This window comes from Hypanus sabinus, chromosome 16 (genome assembly GCF_030144855.1).
Source record: "Hypanus sabinus isolate sHypSab1 chromosome 16, sHypSab1.hap1, whole genome shotgun sequence".
Lineage (NCBI taxonomy): Eukaryota > Metazoa > Chordata > Chondrichthyes > Myliobatiformes > Dasyatidae > Hypanus > Hypanus sabinus.
The window spans coordinates 9,628,273-9,648,846 of record NC_082721.1 but is presented as its reverse complement, the minus strand read 5'-3'; the positions used below and the strand labels follow the sequence as shown (position 1 = coordinate 9,648,846).

General features: G+C 44.6%; 1 protein-coding gene across 2 annotated transcripts in view; it reads left to right on the top strand.

Annotated features, from left to right (window-relative positions):
* Positions 1-17,464: 17,464 nt before the first annotated feature.
* The window catches only part of mfsd12a (major facilitator superfamily domain containing 12a), a 64,344-nt gene continuing 61,234 nt past the window's right edge, over positions 17,465-20,574 (top strand). The window contains exon 1 of one of the 2 annotated variants that reach the window (XM_059991087.1): positions 17,465-17,845. In XM_059991087.1, coding sequence (XP_059847070.1) covers positions 17,590-17,845 — 256 coding nt within the window. In that variant the 5' untranslated portion in view covers positions 17,465-17,589. The remainder of the gene's footprint in view (positions 17,846-20,574) is intronic. The other variant, XM_059991086.1, reaches the window with a different exon arrangement.

The window sequence follows — 20,574 nt, the reverse complement described above, 5'->3', positions numbered from 1 at the left end:
TTTTTTTTCTCTCCTTGTAATTCTATCATTATTGTTTTTAAATTCCTTTTGAAGTCACCTGGATTCCCTGGAGTCTAGGAAAATGAGGAGTGATCTCATTGAAACAAACTTAGGAGAATGACAAAAGCAGTGGCTGGACAGCCGTGAGCCCGAGTCCAGCCTCAGGGATAGAGATTCATTCGTGTGAAGGATGGAATGCCTCAAAAGGTAAAGGGTTGTAGCTCCTTCCAGTGAAAGGCTATGGATAACAGCATCAAACTATATTCCAAGTTCAAAGTAAATTTATTATCAAAGTACATGTATGTCACCATACACCAACCTGAGAGTCATTTTCTTGTGGGCATTCATAGTAAATAGAAAGATAAAATCATTGAAAAACCACACGCAATAGAAATGGACAAATACCTTTATGTGCAAAAGACAACAAACTATGAAAATAGAAAAAGAAAAATCAATAATAAATAAAAATTAGATATCAAAAACCCGAGTTGTAGAGTTCTTAAAGGTGAGTCCATAGGTTGTAGAATCAGTTCAGTGTTGGAGTGAGTGAAGTTACTCCATCTGGTTCAAGAGCCTGATGGTTAAGCAGTAATAACTGTTCCTCAACCTGGTGGTGTGGGACTTGAGGCTCCTGCACCACCTCCCTGATGGCAGCAGTGAGAAGAGAGGGTTGCCTGGATGGTGGGGTCCTTGCTGATGTATGCTGCTTTCCTGCGATAGTGTTTCTTGTAGATGTGCTCAATGGTGGGGAGAATGAGCTCATTTACCCGTGATGGACTGGGCTGTCTCCAATCCTTTTTGTATGATCTTCCATTCAAAGGCATTGGTGTTTCTATACCAGGCTGCGATGCAACCAATCAGTATACTTTCTACTGTGCATCTATTAAAAAGTTGTCAAAGTTATAGATGACATGCCGAAACTGCACAATTTTCTAAGAAAATGGAGGCACTGCTGTGTCTTTGTAATGGCAGTTAAATGCTAAACCCCAAGGTCAAGATTAATAGATTTTTGAGCATTGTAGGAGTTGGAGGCTAGTAGGACTAAGGGGACGAGGCACAAAATGAACCAGGAGTGTGTTGAATATCCCAACTGGCAATGAGATGGGGTGGGGAAGAGGAAAGAATTGCCTTCAGTTATTCTGAACTCCAGCAACTGCAGAAGTTTCTAGAGTTTGTATCTAAAGATAAATGCCTTAAATCTGTGAAAGGTAGGAAATCCTTGAGGAAGAAATCAGGATGTTGAGGACAGGAGTTGAGATGTCATGTTAAGGTTATACACAACATTGGTGAGGCCAAGTTTAAGAGTATTATGTGCTGTTCTGGTCTTAGGCACATGTATATAGCTAGGGTGCCTAAGACTTTTAAACAGTACTGTATTTATCAACGAAGTGGAGAGCAAGTTTGTAAATCTGGTGGGAGCAAAGAATGCTGGGAATGGCAAGGGTGGAGTGCCACAGGAGGGGTCTGGGACATGTGGAAAAGAGTGCCAGGGTGGGGGGTGTGGCATGTGCAGGTGCAGACACACCCAGCTCTGAGACATCAGGCAGGGTAATTTGGTTCCAAACAATATGTTTGTGGACTATTACAGAATGTCTCTCTGGTGCACTTCCTCCCCTCTCCCTGCCCCTTTCCCTCTCAGTCCACAATAGAGACCCATATCAGAATTGGGTTTATCATCACTCTCCTATGTCATGAAATTAGTTTTTTATGTGGCAGCTGTACAGTGCAATACATAAAATCACTGCAGTACTGTGCAAAAGTCTTAAGCACCCTAGCTATATATATCTGCCTAAGACTTGCACAGTATTGTATTGACAGGAAGAATATCAATAAGATTGAAAGAGTACTGAGAAAATTTACAAGGATGTTGCCTGGACAAGAGGACCACAAGACATAGGAACAGAATTAGGCCATTTGGGCCATTAAGTCTGCTCTGCCATTCTATCATGGCTGATTTATTATCCCTGTCAACCCTGCCTCCTCCCCATAACCTTTGATGCTGGAATTAATCAGGAATCTATCAACCTCTGCTTTAAGTATACCCAGTGACCTGGCCTCCACAGCTGTTGATGGCAATGAATTCCACGATTCACCATCCTCTGGTTAAAGAAATTGCTCTTTATCTCTGATCTAAATGGATGTCCCTCTGTTCTGATGCTGTGCCCTCTGGTCTTAACCTCCTCCACTGTATGGAACATTCTTTCCACATTCACTTTATCTAGGTCTTTCAATATTTAATAGGTTTCAATGAGATCTCCCCCCCACCCCACCCAACCATATTTATTCTGCTAAACTGCAGCGAGTACAGGCCCAGAGTCATCAAACACACTCGTACATTAACCCTTTTGTTCCTGGAATCATTCTCGTGAACCTCCTCTGGACTTTTTCCAATGCTAGCTCATCTTTTTTTGAATAAAGGGCCCAAAATGGCTCACAATATTCCAAGAGTGGTCTGACCAGTGCCTTATAAAGCTAACCATTACATCCTTGCTAGTTCTCTTGAAATGAATGCTACATTGCATTTACATGTCTTACCACTACACAACCTGCAAGTTAGCCTTTAGGAAATCCTGCATGAGGGCTCCCAAGAAAACTTTTGGGTTTTCTTCCCATTTAGAAAATAGTCTATACCTTTATTTCTACAAAGTGCATGACCATACACTTTGCTATACTAAATTCCACCTGCCACTTTATTGTTCATTCCTCCAATGTCTTGAGTCCTTCTGCAGACTTGTTGCTTCCACAACACTACCTGCTCATCCACCCATCTTTGTATTGCCCACAAACCTGGCTGGAAAGCCATCACTTCCATCATCCAAGTCATTGACATATAACATTAAAAGCTAGGGTCAACACTGACCCCTGCAAAACACCACTAGTCACCAGCAGACAACCAGAAAACACCCCGTTTATTCCCATTGGCCTCCTGCCAATCAGCCAATCTTTTATCTTGTTAAGCAGTCTCATGTGTGGCACCTTGTTAAAGGTGTTCTGAAAATCCAAATAAGCATCCAAATAACTGACTCTCCTTTGTCAATTCTGCCTGTTAATTCCTCAGAGAATCCCAACAGATTTCTCCTTAAGGAAACTATGCTGACTTTGGCCTACTTTATCATGCAAGTACCCTGAAACCTCATCCTTAATAATGGATTCCAAACATCTTCACAACCGCTGAAGTCAGACTAACTGGCCTAAAATTTCCTTCTTTCTGCCTTCCTCCTTTAATGGGCAAAGAAGTGGACCAGAGTTAGAGGGACAGTTTGAATTGGTAAGGACATCATTATCTAGAGAACAGGAAAATAGTGATATATAAAATTATGAGAGTTCTAGAAAAGGTGTATGCAAGCATGCTTTTGACTCAGGTTGAGTGAGACAAGAACTAGAGGTCAAAGGTTTAGGGTGAAAAGTGAAATACCTAAGGGATACCTGAGCAGGAACTTCACTCGGAGAGTGGTGTGAGTGTGGAACAACTTATCAGCAAGAGTTCAATTGCAGGTTCAATTGTAACATTTATGAAAAGTCTGGATGGATACGAGGATGAAAGGGGTATGGAGAGCTATGGACAGGTCACAGAAGGATGGGACCAAGCAGAAGATCAAGGTCAGTATGAACTACATGGGCTGAGGTGCCTGCTTCAGTGCTATCGTACTCTGACTCAGTCTAAGCTAAAATTGGGAAATTGAAGACAATTGACACGTTGTACATTGCCAACCGAGATAAGAGCCCATGGTATTACAGGAAAACCACTAGTGTGGACTGACTAGGAGAAAGCAAAGAGTGGGCCTGGTGTTCTGCAGGGGTCGGTGCAGGGACCGCTTATTTCTCAACATTTTATGTTTACAAACTGGATGGCAGAATTGATGGCTTGGTGGTCAAGCTTGCAGATGATGCAAAGGTAGCAGTAGCAGGTGGTGTTAAGGAAGCAAGAAGTCTGCAGAAGGGCTCAGATAGATGAGGAGAATAGGCAAAGAAGTAGCGGATGGCAGACATAGGATCGGAAGATGTAGTACCTTTGTGGGTAGAGTTAAGAAACTGCAAGGGTAAAAGGACCCTGATGGGAGTTGTATGCAGTAGCCTGGATGTGAAAATAAAAAATGCATGTCAAAAGGCAATGTTACAATAGTCATGGGGGATATGCAAGTAGATTGGGAAAATCGGGTTGGTGCTGACTTTGGATTACAAAACAGAAAATATGTAGAATGCCTATGAGATGGCTTTTTAGAGCAGCTTGTGGTTAAGCCCACGAGGGGATCAGCTATTCTGGATTGGTTGCTGTGTCATGAACCAGAACTGATTAGGGTGCTTCAGGTAAAGGAATCCTCAGGAGACAGTGATCATTATATGATAGAATTCACCCTGCAGTCTGATAGGGAGAAGCTAAAGACAAATGTATCAGTAGAGTAAAGGAAATTACAGAGACATAAGAGAGGAGCTGGCCAAAGTTGACAAGAAGGGAAGTAGCAGGAATGATGACGGAGCAGCAATGGCTGGAGTTTCTGGGAGCAATTTAGAAGATATAGGATAGATACAACCCAAAGAAGTAGTAGTCTAAAAGCAGAACTGTGGCTGAAGTCACAGCCAAAGAGGGGGCATGAAATAGAGGAAAAAATAGTAGGAAGTTACAGGATTGGGGAGCTTTTAATAACTACAGAAGGCAATTAAAAAGCCATAAGGAGGGAAAAGATTAAATATGGAGGTAAGCTAGCCAATAATAATAATAATATCAAGGAGGATACCAAAAGATTTTTTTCAGATATATAAAGAGTAAAGGAGATGAGAGTAGATATAAGACCACTGGAAAATAATGCTGGAGAGGTAGTAATGGTGGACAAGGAAATGGCAGATGAACAGAATAAGCATTTTACATCAATCTTCATTGTGGAAGACGCAAGCAGAATACTGGAAGTTTGAGAGTGTCGGAGGGCAGAGTGAGTGTGTTTCTATTACTAGGGAGAAGGTGCTCGGGAAGCTGAAGGTGGATCAGTCACCTAGACCAGATGGACTATACGCCAGGGTTCTGAAAGAGGTGGTTGAAGAGATTGTAGAGGCATTAGTAATGACCTTTCAAGAATCAATTGATTCTGGCATGGTTCTGGAGTACTGACAACTTGCAAGTGTCACTCCACAATTCAAGAAGGGAGCGAAGCAGAAGAAAGGAAATTATAGGCCAGTTAGGCCAGTTGGAAGATACTGGAGTTGATTGTTAAGAATGAGGTTTCATGGTACTTGGAGGCACATGGCAAAATAAGACAAAGTCAGCGTGGTTTCCTTCAGGGAAAACCTTGCCTGATAAATCTGTTGGAATTCTTTTGAGGAAATAGTAAGGAGAATCAGTGGATGTTGTGTACTTGGATTTTCAGAAGGCCTTTAACAAGGTGCCACACGTGAGGCTGCTTAGTAAAATAAGAGCCTATGGTACTACAGGAAAGATGCTAAGTCTAAGGTCATGTTCTTTGGTAGAAGAGATAAAGGCATAGACTATTGTTAAATATGGAGTGCATTCAGAAATTGGAGGTGCACAGAGACTTAGAAGCCCTGGTGCAAGATTGCTTAAAAGTTAACTTGCAGGCGGAGTCAATTGTAATGAAGGCAAATGCAATGTTACTGCTCATTTCAAGAGGGCTGGAATATTAAAGCAAGGATGTAATTCTGAGACTTTGTAAGGAATTGGTCAGAGCTTATTTGGAGTTTATAAACATCTCTGAATGCCTCAAAACTTAACATACGTCCCTCATTACTTTGTGAAGTGGATAAAGTGGCCATATAAAGAGGGAAATAGAGACTCGATAGGATGTGGTTATGTGTGTCTTGTGCAACATCAGGCTGAAATACCAGGCTGGAAATGATTAAGAGTGTAGCTGCTCTTAAATCTGAGAGCAAAAATTGTATTTATCGGTGCAAGTAGCATTCCATACTGAGAATAAAAACTCTTATTTCCCATCATTGAGCACATGTACAAGGAGCAGTGTCCATTATCAAAGACCCTCACCGTCCAAACCATGCTCTCTTCTCACCATTTCTCACCATGTCTGAAGCTGAGGTGGCGGCTCTGTGTGGATTGAAATGGTTTGGGGGATTTGAGTTGTACAATAATGTGATCACTAACCGAGAGCCTTTGTAAAGATGCTGCTACTGATGGTCATCACAATCATGGGTTTTAAGTTGAGGCGGGATAAGTTCAAAAGAGATACAGTGTCGTCCTGCCGAGAGGTCTCGGCCTGAAACGTCGACTCTACTCTTTTCCATAGGTGCTGCCTGGCCTGCTGAGTTCCTCCAGCATCTTGTGTGTAGGGCAGGTTTTTGTCTCCCAGAGTGGTGGGTGTGCTTGGAATGCGCTGCCTGGGATGATGATTGAGGTAATTACGACAGGGCCATTTAAGAGAAGGTCGGGTAAACGCACACCAGTCATCGTCGAGAGGTCAGCAGCAAAGGATGAGCAGCTGTAGGTTCCTGGGTATCAACATCTCAAAGGATCTATGCTGGGCCCAGCAAAAAAGAGCTTTTTCCAGCAGCCATCCCGAACATCAGAAGTTTTCAGAGGAGGGGACTTCAATCGGGTCCACTGCCAGAGTACAAAAGGCAGCAACAGGTCACTATAATGAAAAGGAACTTAGACCAGCAACCGCTTGGCGTTTGCGACTGATTAGTAAGAGCAAATTAAAGGAAGGCAGAAGTAATTGTCGCAGTGGCCGTCGTCTGAGTGGACAGAGTCAGAGGGGTGATATCAAGGCTTTAGCTCTTCGAGGCTTCTGCAAAGAGAGGCTTCACTCAGAGAAAGCAAAGGAAAGAAGAGCTCTAGGTTAAGTTTTTTTCCTTCTCTTTTTATCTGCTCAGCTAGGACAGTAGAGATGCCAGGCAGGGTAGTTGAATGCTCCTCTTCCAGGATGTGGGAAGGCAGGGAGATCTGCAGTGTCCCTGATGACTACAACTGTGAGAAGAGCATCCAGCTGCAACTTCTACCAATCCACATTAAGGAGTTGGAGCTGGAACTGGATGAATTCCGGATCATTTGGGAGGCTGAGCAGGTGATAAATAGGACATATAGAGAGATAGTTCCACCCAAGGTGCAGGACACTGAAAACTGGGAGACCGTCAGGAAGGGGAAAGGCGTTAAGGAACCAGTGCAGAAACTTCTATGGCCAGAGTCTGCTTCTGTGACTGCGAAAGGAAGTGGGGAGAAGAGGCGTGCTGTGATGACGGGATTCCTTAGTTAGGGAACAGACAGAAGCCTTCCAGGTGCCAGGGACCAGGATATCTTAGATCAAGTCCTCATCATTCTTCAGTGGAAGGGTGAGCAGCCAGTAGCTGTGGTCCACATAGGTACCAATGACATGGGTAGGGTGAGTGATGAGGTTCTTCTGCAAAGAGAGTTCAGGGTGCTAATTTAAAGGGCAGGATCTCCAGTGTTGTGATCTCAGGATTGCTACCCGTGCCATGTGCTGGTGAAGCCAGAACTGTGAAGATTATACAGTTTAATACGTGACTAAGGAGTTGGCATAGGAGGGAGGGCATAAGATTGTTGGATCATTGGGCACTCTTCCAGGGAAGGTAGGACCTGTACAGAAGAGATAATTTCACCTGAATTGTAGGGGAACTAATATCCTTGTGGGTAGGTTTGTTAATGCTGTATAGAGAGGTTTAAACTAGAGTTGCAGGGAGATGGGAACCAGAGGGCCAGAACAGTTAGTGGAGAGGTTGTGGAGACAGATTTTGGTAAGACCTCAGACAAAGTAAGGAATCAAAAGGTTGAACACGGTGCAACCAGTGTCCTGAGCTGCGTATATTTCAATGCAAGTAGTATAGGAAAAGCGGATAATAGTGCTGAGGATGAGGTAGCTGGTTTACAGAGGCGAAGCGTAGTGAGGAGAGGCTGTGGATAGGACAAACTAGAATTCAACAGGATGAGTTGCAATGTAAAAGGTGGACAAAATCAAAAAGGGTGAATACAGGACTGAAGGTGCTATATTTGAACGTGCACAGTATATGGAATAAGGTAGATGAACTTGTATTAGCAGGTATGATGTTTTAGGCATCACTGAATCATGACTGAAAGATTATAACTTAATGTTCAAGGATACACACTGTATCAAATGGATAGGCAGGCAGCAGAGAGGGACGGCATTGCTCTGTTGGTAAAAAAAAAAGTCAAATCATTAGAAAGAGGTAACATAGGGTCAGAAGGTTTTGAATCATTGTGGGTAGAGCTAAGGAACTGCAAGGGTGAAAAGACCCTGATGGTGATGGGAGTTGTATACAAACCCCAAAAGAGTAGTAAGGATATGGCCTACAAATTACAACGGTGGATAGAAAATGTTTGCCAAAGGGGCAATATTACAATAGTCATGGGGGATTTCATTATGCAAGTGGATTGGAAAATCAGGTTGGAACTGAATTCCAGTAGGGGGGATTTCTAGAAAGCTTACAAGATAGATTTTTAGGGCAGTTCATGGTTGAGCCCACTAGGGGATCAACTACTCTGGATTGGGTGTTGGACAATGAACCAGAATTGATAAGAGAGCTTAAGGTAAAAGAACCCTTAAGGGAAAGTGATCACGATATGATTAAGTTCACACTTTATGATGCAATCATAAAGAAGGCACTCCAGTGGCTAAACTTCATCAGGAGTCTGAGGAGACTCTAGCAAATTCCTACAGATGCACTGTGGAGGGCGTTCTGACTGGCTGCACTGCAAAGAGTCTGTAGACCATTGCAGACTCAGTCAGCTCCATCAAAGGCACAAGCCTCACCACCACTGAGGACAACATTGAAAAGGCTTGGATCAAAAAGGTGGCATCTATTATTAAGGACCCTCACCATCCAGGAGATGCCCTGTTTTCATTGCTACCATTAGGGAGGAGGCTAAGAACAGCTTCTTCCCCTCTGCTATCTGAATGGTCTATGAACCCATGACCACTATCTCGCTATTTCTCTTTTGCACTATTTATTTGAATTTTTTTTTATTGTAACTTGGTATTTTTGATTTTTTGCACTGTACTGTTGCCACACAAAAAGAAATTTCATGATATACAGTACTGTACAAAAGTCCATACCATACCATAGTACCAAGTAACATACTGTAGTAATAGTACCATAGTAATTTTATGTATTACACAGCACTGCTGCAAAAAAAACCAAATTTCATGACATACGTGAGTGATGATAAACCTGATTCTGATGTGGGTCTCTGTTGTGGACTGAGAGTGGAAAGGGGTAGGGAGAGGGGAATCATGGTGGGAAGAGGGGAGGCAACATACATAAAACGCTGGTGGAACTGAGCAGGCCAAGTCGCATCTTTGGAAAATAAACAGTCAACGTTTCAGACCCTTCATTCAGACTGGAGAGGAAAGGGTGGGGAAGGGGAGGAAGAAGTACAAGGTGGCAGGTGATGGGTGACACTGGGTGGAGGAGGTGAGGTAAAGAGCTGGATAGTTGGTGACAGAGGTAAAGTACTGGAGAAGAGGGTATCTGATAGGAGAGAACAGACCATGGAAGATTTATTGTGTATGCCCACAAGGAAATGAATTTCAAGGTTGTATATGGTGAAATTTTGTACTTTGATAATAACTTCAGAACTTTAAAAAATATTTTTTGAATAGTGTCAACTTAATTCCTCTCCATAGATGCTGCTGGACCTGTTGAGTTACTCCAACATTTTGTGTGCATGTGTGTGTGTTGCTCTGGATTTCTAACATCTGCAGAATCTTTTTGTGTTTATAATTAGTTGAGCGCTTGATTACTCGTGCAAGAAGTTGAGCACAACATTGTAGGCCAATGGGCCTGTTCCTGTGCTGTATCATTCTGTGTTCTAATAATCTGCTCTGGAGCACAATCTAAGTAAATTCATTTGTCAAGAGGCTTCTGCGGCTTCCTAGGACTAACTAGAGTGAAAGCTGTGGTCATCTCGTGAGCCACTGCAGGTACTGTGGGCCAGGGTGCAGTGCGGAAGGGAACTGCAGACCACATCCTGTGACAGAACTCAGAAACTGTGCTGCTGTTTTTAGACTGTACCTGTGGTTATTGATGGAATTGGCACCGGGAATCACCGGCGAGTCCTGGGAACAGGGTCCAAAGGTCAAACCCATGATTGACAGGTCCTGGGAATTAGGTCCAAAGGTCAAGCCCTTGATCAGCAAGTCCTGGTGTCAAGTATACCACTTTATACTTAAGACTGTGAGGCTAAGCAACAGCTCCAATGCCATGTTTTCATTTGCCGACGACACCATTGCGGAATCAAGAGTGGTGATGAATCAACATATAGGAGGGAGATTGGTCAGCAAGACCAAGGAGATGATTATTGACTTCAGGAGAAGGAAATGGGAAGTTCATGAGCCCGTCCTCACTGGGGGATCAGAGGTGGAGACGGTCAGCAACTTCAGTTCCTCAGTGCTATCATTTCAGAGGACCTGTCCTAGGCCCAGCATATAAATGCAATTATGAAGAAAGCACAGCAGTGTCTCTACTTCCTTAGGAGTTTGTAAAGATTCGACATGACATCTAAAACTTTGACAAGCTTCTATAGAGGTATGGTGGAGAGTATATTGACCTATTGCATCACAAACTGGTAAGGAAACACCAATGCCCCTGTACAGAAAAGCTTACAAAAAGTAGTGGATATAGTCCAGTCCGTCACAGGTAAAGGCCTCTCCACCACTGAGCACATCTACACGGACCACTGTTGCAGGAAAACAGTATCCATCATCAAGGACCCTCACTACCAGGACACCTTCTCTTCTTGCTGCTGGCATCAGGAAGAAGGTACAGGAGCCTCAGGACTCACACCAGGAACAGTTATTACCCCCCAACCATCAGGCTGTCGAATCAGAGGGAATATCTTCACTCAACTTCACTTGCCCCATCAATGAAATGTTCCCATAACCAATGGACTCACTTTCAAGGGCTCTTCATCTCATATTCTCAATATTTATTGCTTATTTATTTACTATTATTATTTCTTTCTTTTGGTATTGCACAGTTTGTTGTTTTTTGTACACTGGTTGAATGCCCAAGTTGGTGTGGTTGTTCACTGATTCTGTTATGGTTATTATTCTACAGAAAATGAATCTCAGGGGTGTATATGGTGACATACATATACTTTGATAATAAATTTACTTTGAACCTCGGTCAGATCGCGACCTGATATAAAAACGAACTAAATAACACGTCTTCGGTATGTGGCAGAGATCACATGGGGAAAATCCGCACAGTCTCAAAGAGGACATGCAAATCCCACACGGACAACATCAGAGATCAGGACTGAATCCATCTCTTCAGAGCTCTGAGTCAGCGGTGATCAATACTGCACATGGTGGCTGTCCTCTTTGCCATTGAACTCCCTCCTTGAACAATATACTTGTCAGTTCTAACTAGTTTGATTTCTCTCAAATTATACCACAATTAAATGCCTCAGATTGTTTTCCTTCATAGAAGGTAATGCAGATTCTTCTACCATGATGAAGCCACTCTCAGGTTGGAGGAGTTAGACCTCACTTTCTGCTTAGGTAGCCTTCAACTTGAGGGCATGAATATCCATCTCCTCCTGGTAATTTTTTCCTCTTTCCCTTCGCTGTACTTCAATTCTCCACTCTGGTCTCTTTTCTCTTCTCCTCACCTGCCTATCACCTCCACCTGGTGCCCCTCCTCCTTCCCTTTCTCCCATGGTTCACTCTCCTCTCCTATCAGATTCCTTCTTCTCCACCTTTGACCTTTCCCACATATCACCTCCCTGCTTCTTACTTCGTCCCCCTCCCCCACTCACCTGGCTTCACCTATCACCTTCTAGCTTGTCCTCCTTACCCTCCCCCGCCATTTTTATTCTAGCACCTTCCCCTTCCTTTCCAGTCCTGATGAAGTTTCATGACCCAAAATGTTGACTGTTTATTCCTCTTCATAGATGCTGCCTGACCCCGCTTGGATTACAAACACAAAGTACACTGCAGATGCTGTGGTCAAATCAACACGTACAAAAGCTGGATGAACTCGGCAGGTCGGGCAGCATCCGTTGAAACGAGCAGTCAATGTTTCAGGCCAAGACCCTTCGTCAGGACCCTTTGGGTCTCGGCCGGAAATGTTGACTGCTCGTTTCAACGGTGGCTGCCCAACCTGCTGAGTTCATTCAGCTTTTGCAAGTATTGATTTACCCACTTGGATTACTGTGCTCAGTTCTGGTCGCCTCACTACAGGAAGGATGTGAAAGCCATAGAAAGGGTGCAGAGGAGATTTACAAGGATGTTTCCTGGATTGGGGTTGAGTGAACTCAGCCTTTTCTCCTTGGAGCGATGGAGGATGAGAGGTGACCTGATAGAGGTGTATAAGACAATGAGAGGCATTGATTGTGTGGATAGTCAGAGGCTTTTTCCCTGGGCTGAAATGGTTGCCACAAGAGGACACGGGTTTAAGGTGCTGGGGAGTAGGTACAGAGGAGATGTCAAGGGTCAGAGAGTGGTGTGTGCATGGAATGGCTGCCAGCAACGGTGGTGGAGGTGAATACGATAGGGTCTTTTAAGAGGCTTTTAGATAGGTACATGGAGCTTAGTAAAATAGAGGGCTATATGTAAGCCTAGTAATTTCTAAGATAGGGGCATGTTAGGCACAACTTTGTGGGCCAAAGGGCCTATATTGTGCTGTAGGTTTTCTATGTTTCTGATATGCTGAGCTCCTCCAGCATTTTTTGTGTTTTGTTCTGGATTTCCAGCAGCTCTTGGGTTTACCAGAGGAAATCTAGAGATCTTTTGGGACAGAGGTTCAACTTTGACAGTGGTGTAAGGTGGCTGATACTGATAACAGACCCGTCAAGCTGATGGAGCCAGTGTCACGCAATGTCTTCGAAGGAAAGTTAGACTGAGTGTAAAGTGCCAACGGCCATGAGTAATCAGCAATTAGCAGAAAGGTCATATGCACAAATGTTAATAATCAAACTTAACTCAGCATGAACATATAAGTAGGTGCAGCCTGACCTGCTGAGATTCTCCAGGATTTTTAGTGTGTTGCATTTTATTGTTGCTTGGTGATTACTTTAAGAATAAGGAACCTGGACAACGTGACTTTGCGATTGTGGAATTTACTTGTGTAACAGTTCCAACCTCAGAACCCCTTGATCCATTAATATGCAGTTCAAAGAAACTTCATGTGAAACCTTTTTCAATTAAGTTGCTTGCGTAACTTTTTAAATTTTCTTCCCATTCGATGTGCATTCATTTCCGATTTCAAGCATTCCACTTCATAAATCAATGTATTGAGTACCAGAGATGGGATGATATGTTGAAGTTGTATAAGACATTGGTGAGGCCTAATTTGGAGTATTGTGTGCAGTTTTGGTCACCTACCTACAGGAAAGATGTAAACAAGGTTGAAAGAGTCCAGAGAAAATTTACAAGGCTGTTGCTGGGTCTGGAGGACCTGAGCTATAAGGAAAGATTGAATTGGTTAGGACTGTATTCTTTAGAACGTAGAAGATAGAGAGATTTGAAATAATGAGGTATACAAAATTATGAGGGGTATAGATAGGGTAAATGTAAGCAGGCTTTTTCCACAGAGGTTGGGTGGGACTACAACCAGAGGTCATGGGCTAAGGGAGAAAGGTGAAAAGTTCAAGGGGAACATGGGGGAAAACTTCTTCACTCAAAGGGTCATGAGAGTGTGGAACGAGCAGCCAGCACAAGTGGTGCAAGTGAGATCGATTTCAACCTTTAAGAGAAGTTTGGATAGGTACATGGATGGTAGGGGGTATGGAGGGCTGTGGTCCCTGTGCAGGTCAATGGGATTAGGCAGTTTGAATGGTTAGCATGCACTAGTTGATCCAAATAGCCTGTTTCTGTGCTGTACTTTTCTGTGATTCTGGGACTTCAAGAGAAACACACAAAATGCTGGAGGGACTGAGCAGATCAGACAGCGTCTATGGAAATAAGCATTCAACATTTCAGTCCAGGACTGGAAAGGAAAGTGAGAGGATGTTAGAATAAGAAGGCCGGGGTGGTGGGGGTGGCGGTGGGGGGAGGCGAGAAGGAGGACAAGCTTCAAGTTTATTTATCGCATGTACATAAAGCAAAATGCTTTTTAAGGAAATCTCACCCTTGGCATACACATTTCTTGGTTGGATTTGGGGTTGATTGTGTGCTTACCTGATGTGGTTAGCAGCTTGCAAAGGAACTGCTGATAAAGTTATGTCGGTGTGTGATGACTGGGTGACCAACATAAAATCACGCCATGCTCGAAGGACAATTTACCCAGGCAGCATCTTTGCTGCAAAGCCAAGAATATATAGTAATAAAATTGCAGGTGCTGGAATCTGACACAACCAGTCAAGCAGCATCCGTGGAGAGGGAAACCAGTTTATGTTTCTGTGGTGAACTACGTGTGCCTGTCTGGACACGCCCCCTGCTGACTGCTCCTTATGGCTCCTCCCACAGACCCCGGTATAAAGGCAATTGAGGCTTGAGCCCGGCCTCTCAGTCTCCAGGATGTAGTATGGTGGTCAACCACTGCTTGTTCCTTCTTCCAGTCAATAAAAGCCGATATCTCGCCTTTACATCTCAGAGTGAGTTATTGATGGTGCATCAGTTTCTGACCGGTGACCTTTGCTGTGAACTAGCATTTAGGAGGTACCCGGAGAAGCTCTTCAAACCAGGAATAGGAAGAGACGGAGCCGGTTTTGGCCCATAGGATTAGAACATGTGTGTACTTGATGGTCAGGACAGATGAAGTGAGCAGAGGACCCGATTGTTTTCATGCCTGGCCATCACCTCCCTCTGGTGTGCTCCTCCCCTCCCCCCTGTTTTTCTTCCTTGGCCTTCTGTCTCTTTCATCAATCAACTTCCTAGCTCTTTGCTTCATGCCTCCCCCTCCAAGTTTCTCTGGCATTTCTCTCTCCCCTTCCCCCACCTTTCAGGTATATCCCTCAGCCTTTTGTCTCCTGTCCTGCCGAAGGGTTTTGGCCCCAAACGTCGACTCTACACTTTTCCATAGTTGCTGCCTGGCCTGCTGAGTTCCTCCAGCTTTTTGTGTGTTGCTCGGATTTCCGGCGTCTGCAGACTTTCTCTTGTTTCTGATTTGTCCACTGCCTTTTGTAGGATTTTCTGCTCAAAGGCATTGGTGTTCCCATACCAGGCCAAAATGCAGCTGGTCAGCACACCTTCCACCACACATCTATAGAAGTTTGCCAAGGTTTTTGATGACATGCCGAACCTCCGCACACTCCTGAGGAAGTAGAGACACTGTCGTGGTTTCTTCACAATTATATTTATATGATGGGTCAAGGACAGGTCCTCTGAGAGAGTGATCTAAAGTTACTGACCCTCTCCACCTCTGACCCTCTGATGATTACTGGCTCATGGACCTTTAGTTTCCCTCTCCCGAAGTCTACAATCAGTTCCTTGTTTTTATTGTCATTGAGTGAGAAGTTGTTGTTATTGCACCACATAGACCAATTCTCAATCTCCCTCCTGAACGCTGATTCATCACCTCCTTTGATACCACCCATAATAGTGGTGTTATCAGCAAACTTGTATGTGGTGTTGGAGCTGCAGTTAACCACACAATCATAGGTGTAAAGTGAGTAGAGCAGAGGGGCTAAGTACACATCCCTGGGGCGCTCCTGAGCTGATGGAGATTGTGGAGATGTTTTTGCCAATCCAGACTGACTGGAGTCTGCAAGTGAAGAAATCCAGGATCCAGTTGCAATAGAGGGTATTGAGGCCCAGGTCCTGGAGTTTATTGATTAATTTTGAGAGGATGATTGTATTAAATGCTGAGCTGTAATCCAGGGTTGTGTGAAGAGCCAATGAGATGGCATCCACTGTGAACCTGTTGCTTTGGTAGGCAAATTGGAGCAGATCCAAGTCGCCACTCAGACAGGAACTGATATGTTTCAACACCAGCCTCTCAAAACGCTTCATCACTGTGGATGGAAGTGTCACTGGGCGATAGTCATTGGGGCAAGTTACCATGCTCTTCTTGGGCTCTGGTATGACTGAAGCTTGCTTAAAGCAGGTGGGTGCCACACACAGCTGGGGCGAGAGGTTGAAGATATCGGTACAGCACTGGTGATTGGGGTTAAACTCCCCCCCACCACCCTGCTCCCCAGTCTGTAAGGAGTTTGTACATTCACCTCTTGACTGCATGGGTTTCCTCTCGGTACTCCAGTGTCTTCCCACATTCCAAGGATGTACAAATCACAGTTAGAATGTAGTGGGCATGTATTGTTGGCGCTGGAATCTACATTACAATCGTGATGTATCATTCCATGCAGTTTATTTTGGACCATCCCCAGAAACAGGTTTTATTACTGATTTAAATAAAAACACAAAATGCTGGCAGAACTCAGCAGGCCAGACTGCAGCTATTGGAGGAGGTAGTGACGACATTTCAGGCCGACTACCTCCTCCCGTAGATACTGTCTGGCCTGCTGAGTTCCGCCAGAATTTTGTGTTTTTATTTATTTCCAGCATCTGCAGATTCACTCGTGTTGCCTAATTACTGAGTTATATGACATGACGTTTCTGGCTTTGCCGCATAAAGACATAAAATTACTATAAATTACAAAATAGTGCAAAAAAGGAATAAAGGGATAGTATTCAGAAATTTGATGGCAGAGGAGAAGTAGCTGGTCCAAATCACTGAGTTTGGGTCTTCAGGATTCTGTCCCTCCTCCCTGATGGTAGTAACGAGGTAGGTTTATCTCGGATGGTGGGAGTCCTTGGCAATGGATGCCACCTCCTTTTGGCACCACCTCCTGAAGGTGTGGTCAAGGATGAGGGTCTCTGCGAGAGATACTTAGAGAATGCTACTAGCACCATTTCTGGAATCATGTTCCCCACATAAATCCACCCTTGGGTGCCAGCTCCTCACCCGTGTGTGGCCCATTAGCACACTGATACCACAATTTCTTTCTTATCAGCCTTGTGTATTTTTGATGCCAATAATTGCATCACTGTGGAAGTGTGGCTGCCACAGGGTGTCAGCAGAAGGACAAGAGGAATTGAGATGGTGGGAAAATGGCGTGAGAGTGGATGTCTGGGAAATGGGGGAGGGCAGCATCGATAGTGGACAAAATTCTACTTTTGCCACATGGAGTGATTTTTCTTGTATTTTTTTCTGGTCAGAGGCGTTATCCGGGACCAGCCTGTATGACTGCGACTATCGTGCTTTTGCAAAATTGTGTCAAAATGTAAAATGCAGGTGAAAATACTACGAATCTACTTCCCGGATCTCTCCTGTGGCTTCGTGACGGGCAACCAGGTTTCAACCCTCTCCTACGCAAGGGATTCTGCCCATGCTGGAAATCCAGAGCGATCTGCAACTCGGCAGGTCGGGCAGCCTCTCTGGAGGGGAATAGTGCCGGGGCCGCCCTCCTGGCGTCTGTGTGCAGGCAGATGCAGCACCTCCTACCTCGCTCTGTCAGCGTGAAAGCCGGGAAGCCGGCGGAGGTCCCGCCCCGGTTCCTCGCCCATTGGGCTGCGGGAAAGGAGGGTCCCACCCCCGGGTTCCCTCTCACATGACCCGGCCGGCTGGGAGAAGGGTGAGGGCGATGCCACGGGGAGTGCGGCTGGCCGGCTGCGGGACTCTCATTGTTGGATCGTCCGCCGTGTTTACACCATGGCCTCGTTGCCCCTTTGCGCCCGCTTGTCCTACGCTGTGGGGCACTTTCTGAATGACTTGTGCGCGTCCATGTGGTTCACTTACCTGCTGGTGTTTTACCACTCGGTGCTGGCCATCAACAACTACAACGCGGGCATCCTTCTGCTGATCGGGCAGATAGCGGACGGCTTCTGTACCCCACTCATCGGCTACGAGTCCGACCGCACTCGGGGCTGCGGGGACTACGGCAAGAGGAAGACCTGGCATCTTGTTGGTGAGTAGGTTGGAAAGGGTTAACCTGGATAGTGGGACTCGAGAGGCTGGGTATGGAAAGACCTAATTCCTTGGAGTGTACAGTAGAATAAATACTGTGCGGTGACTTTGTAGAGATGTATAAACTCATGAGGGCCACAGAAATCTACAGCACATTACAGGCCCTTCGGCCCACAATCTTGTGCCGACCATGTAACCGACAATAGAGACTGCCTAGAATTTCCATACCGCAGAACACACAGTACTTTTCCCTTTTAGAGGCAATATTGAATGTTGGTGGTCCCGATGAATGGTCACCGCCCGAATTGTTGTCTCTTTATTCCTCTCTATAGATGCTACCCGATCTGCTGAGTTCCTCCAGTACTTTCTGTGTGTTGCTGAGGAATCAGAATCGGGTTTATTATCCCCGGCATGTGACGTGAAATTTGTTAATTTAGGGGCAGCAGTTCAATGCAATACATAATCTAGCAGAGAGGAAAAAAAGATAAAATAATTAAATCAATTGCAGTATATGTATATTGAATAGATTTAAAAACATGCAAAAAAATACTGTATATTTAAAAAAGTGGTGTCCAAGAGTTCAATGTCCATTGAGGAATCAGATGGCAGAGGGGAAGAAGCTGTCCCTGAATCGCTGAGTGTGTGCCTTCAGGCTTCTGTACCTCCTTCCTGATAGCAACAGTGAGAGAAGGGCATGCCCTGGGTGCTGGAGGTCCTTGAAGTTGGACACTGTCTTTCTGAGATGGCCTGGGTACTTTGTAGGCCAGATAGAGCTGACTACATTCACAACCTTCTTCAGCTTCTTTCTGCCCTGTGCAGTAGCCGCTCCATACCAGACAGTGATGCAGCCTGTCAGAATGCTCTCCATGGTACATATATAGAAGTTTTTGAGTGTATTTGTTGACATGCCAAATCTTTTCAAACTCCTAATGAAGTATAGCGGCTGTCTTGCCTTCTTTGTAACTACATCGATATCTGCGGAATCTTTTGTGTTGACTGGTATATCTTGTGCCAGCACACCGTAGCAAATTCCCAATATTTATGATGTAGGTCGAATAAACTTGATCTTGAATCAGGAAGGAGAGGGCAAAGGTTGAAAGTGAGAGGGTAACGATTTATTTAAAGAAAGGCCTGAGGGAAAATTTTATTTATTGAAAGATGCTTCCTGATTGAGATGCAGGCTGAATAGGCCCTTCAAGTGGCGGCACCCAGCAAACCTAACCTAATCACTGCCCAGCTTACAATGACCAAGTTAATTTACCAGCTGGTGGGAGGAAACCCAAGTGTTCACAGGGAGAGCGTACGAACTCCTTACGGACAGCGGGGGAGTACCGTAAAGTGTTGAGCTTTACACTACGCTACGGTGCTGCCTTCCGGTTACATAGAACGCCACTCTCTGCACGAGCTTTTCCGCGCAGAGGCTGGTGTCCCTGTGGAACCAGAAGGCAGAGGAAGCAGATGAGGCGGGTACAATAACGATATTTAAAGACGTCTGGATAAGTGCATAGGGAACATAGAATGGTACAGCACAGGAACAAACCCTTTGGCCCAGAGTTTATTTATTATTGAGATACAGTGATATATAGGCCCCTCTGGCCCTTTGAGTCACGCCGCCCAGCAATCCCCTGATTTAATCCTAGCCTAATCATGAGACAATTTACAATGACCAATTAACCTGTCAATATCTTTGCACTGTGGGAGGAAACTGGAGCATCAGGGGGAAATCCACGCGGTCACGAGGAGAGCCTTTATAGGCAGTGGTGGGAATTGAACCCCGGTTGCTTGTACTGTAAAGCGTTGAGCTAACCTCTACACCATCGTGCCGCCCGATTAAATTAGTAATCAAATGGCCAATTAAACGAATCCCTTCTGCCTACACATTATCCATATCCTTCCATTTTCCTCACATTCACGTACGTCTCTTCAAAGTCTGTTTAAAAAAATAAATAAATAAAAAGTTGCCTGTACCACCACCACCAGGCAGCATATTCCAGACACCCATCACTGAGTGTGTGTTTATATAAAAAAAACTTGCCCTTCCCATCCTCTTTGAAATGACCCCCTTCACCTTAAGTACATGCATTAGAAGAGATGACGGAAATGTTTAGAAGGACAAACATAGGCAAATGGGCCTAGTGAGATGGGCTGAATGGCCTGCTTCTGAGCTGTGTTACTGACTGACCACTGCTTGAACTGGGAACAAAACAAACTCACATGACATCCTACCCTTTTAAGGCCCAAAGTCCTCCGAGTGTACAGGGAATGACTGAGTTGATAAAGTGTCTCAGTGAGTCTTTCAAACAGCAGGGGTTCCACGGACCCCTTGCTTAAAGGTATTGGTCCATGCCATACAAAAAGAATTGGGGTCCCCTGCACTAGTGGGTGGAGTTGTTCACTTTGTAAAGTGTGTTGCTTGTATGGTTTTAAGTTGAGGCATTGGGTGAAGAGCCATTTAAGAGTAAGACAATCTTATTTGACAGGGTTTTTTTTTATTAAATGCAATCGTGAACAACAGCCAGATCAGAAATGCTGGTCAAGTCAACTAGTTCCCAAAGAGAGCTGTGATAGGTCAGTCAGATGGTTCATTGCTGCTCAGTGACAGAACATAAAAAAATCATATGTACAATTAAGAAACATTAAAAAAATAGTAGAAATACTGGAGTCATGATCATGAAGAAGTCCTCTGGAGAGAGACGTTTATACACACAATTCAAAGAGATTGAAGGATAA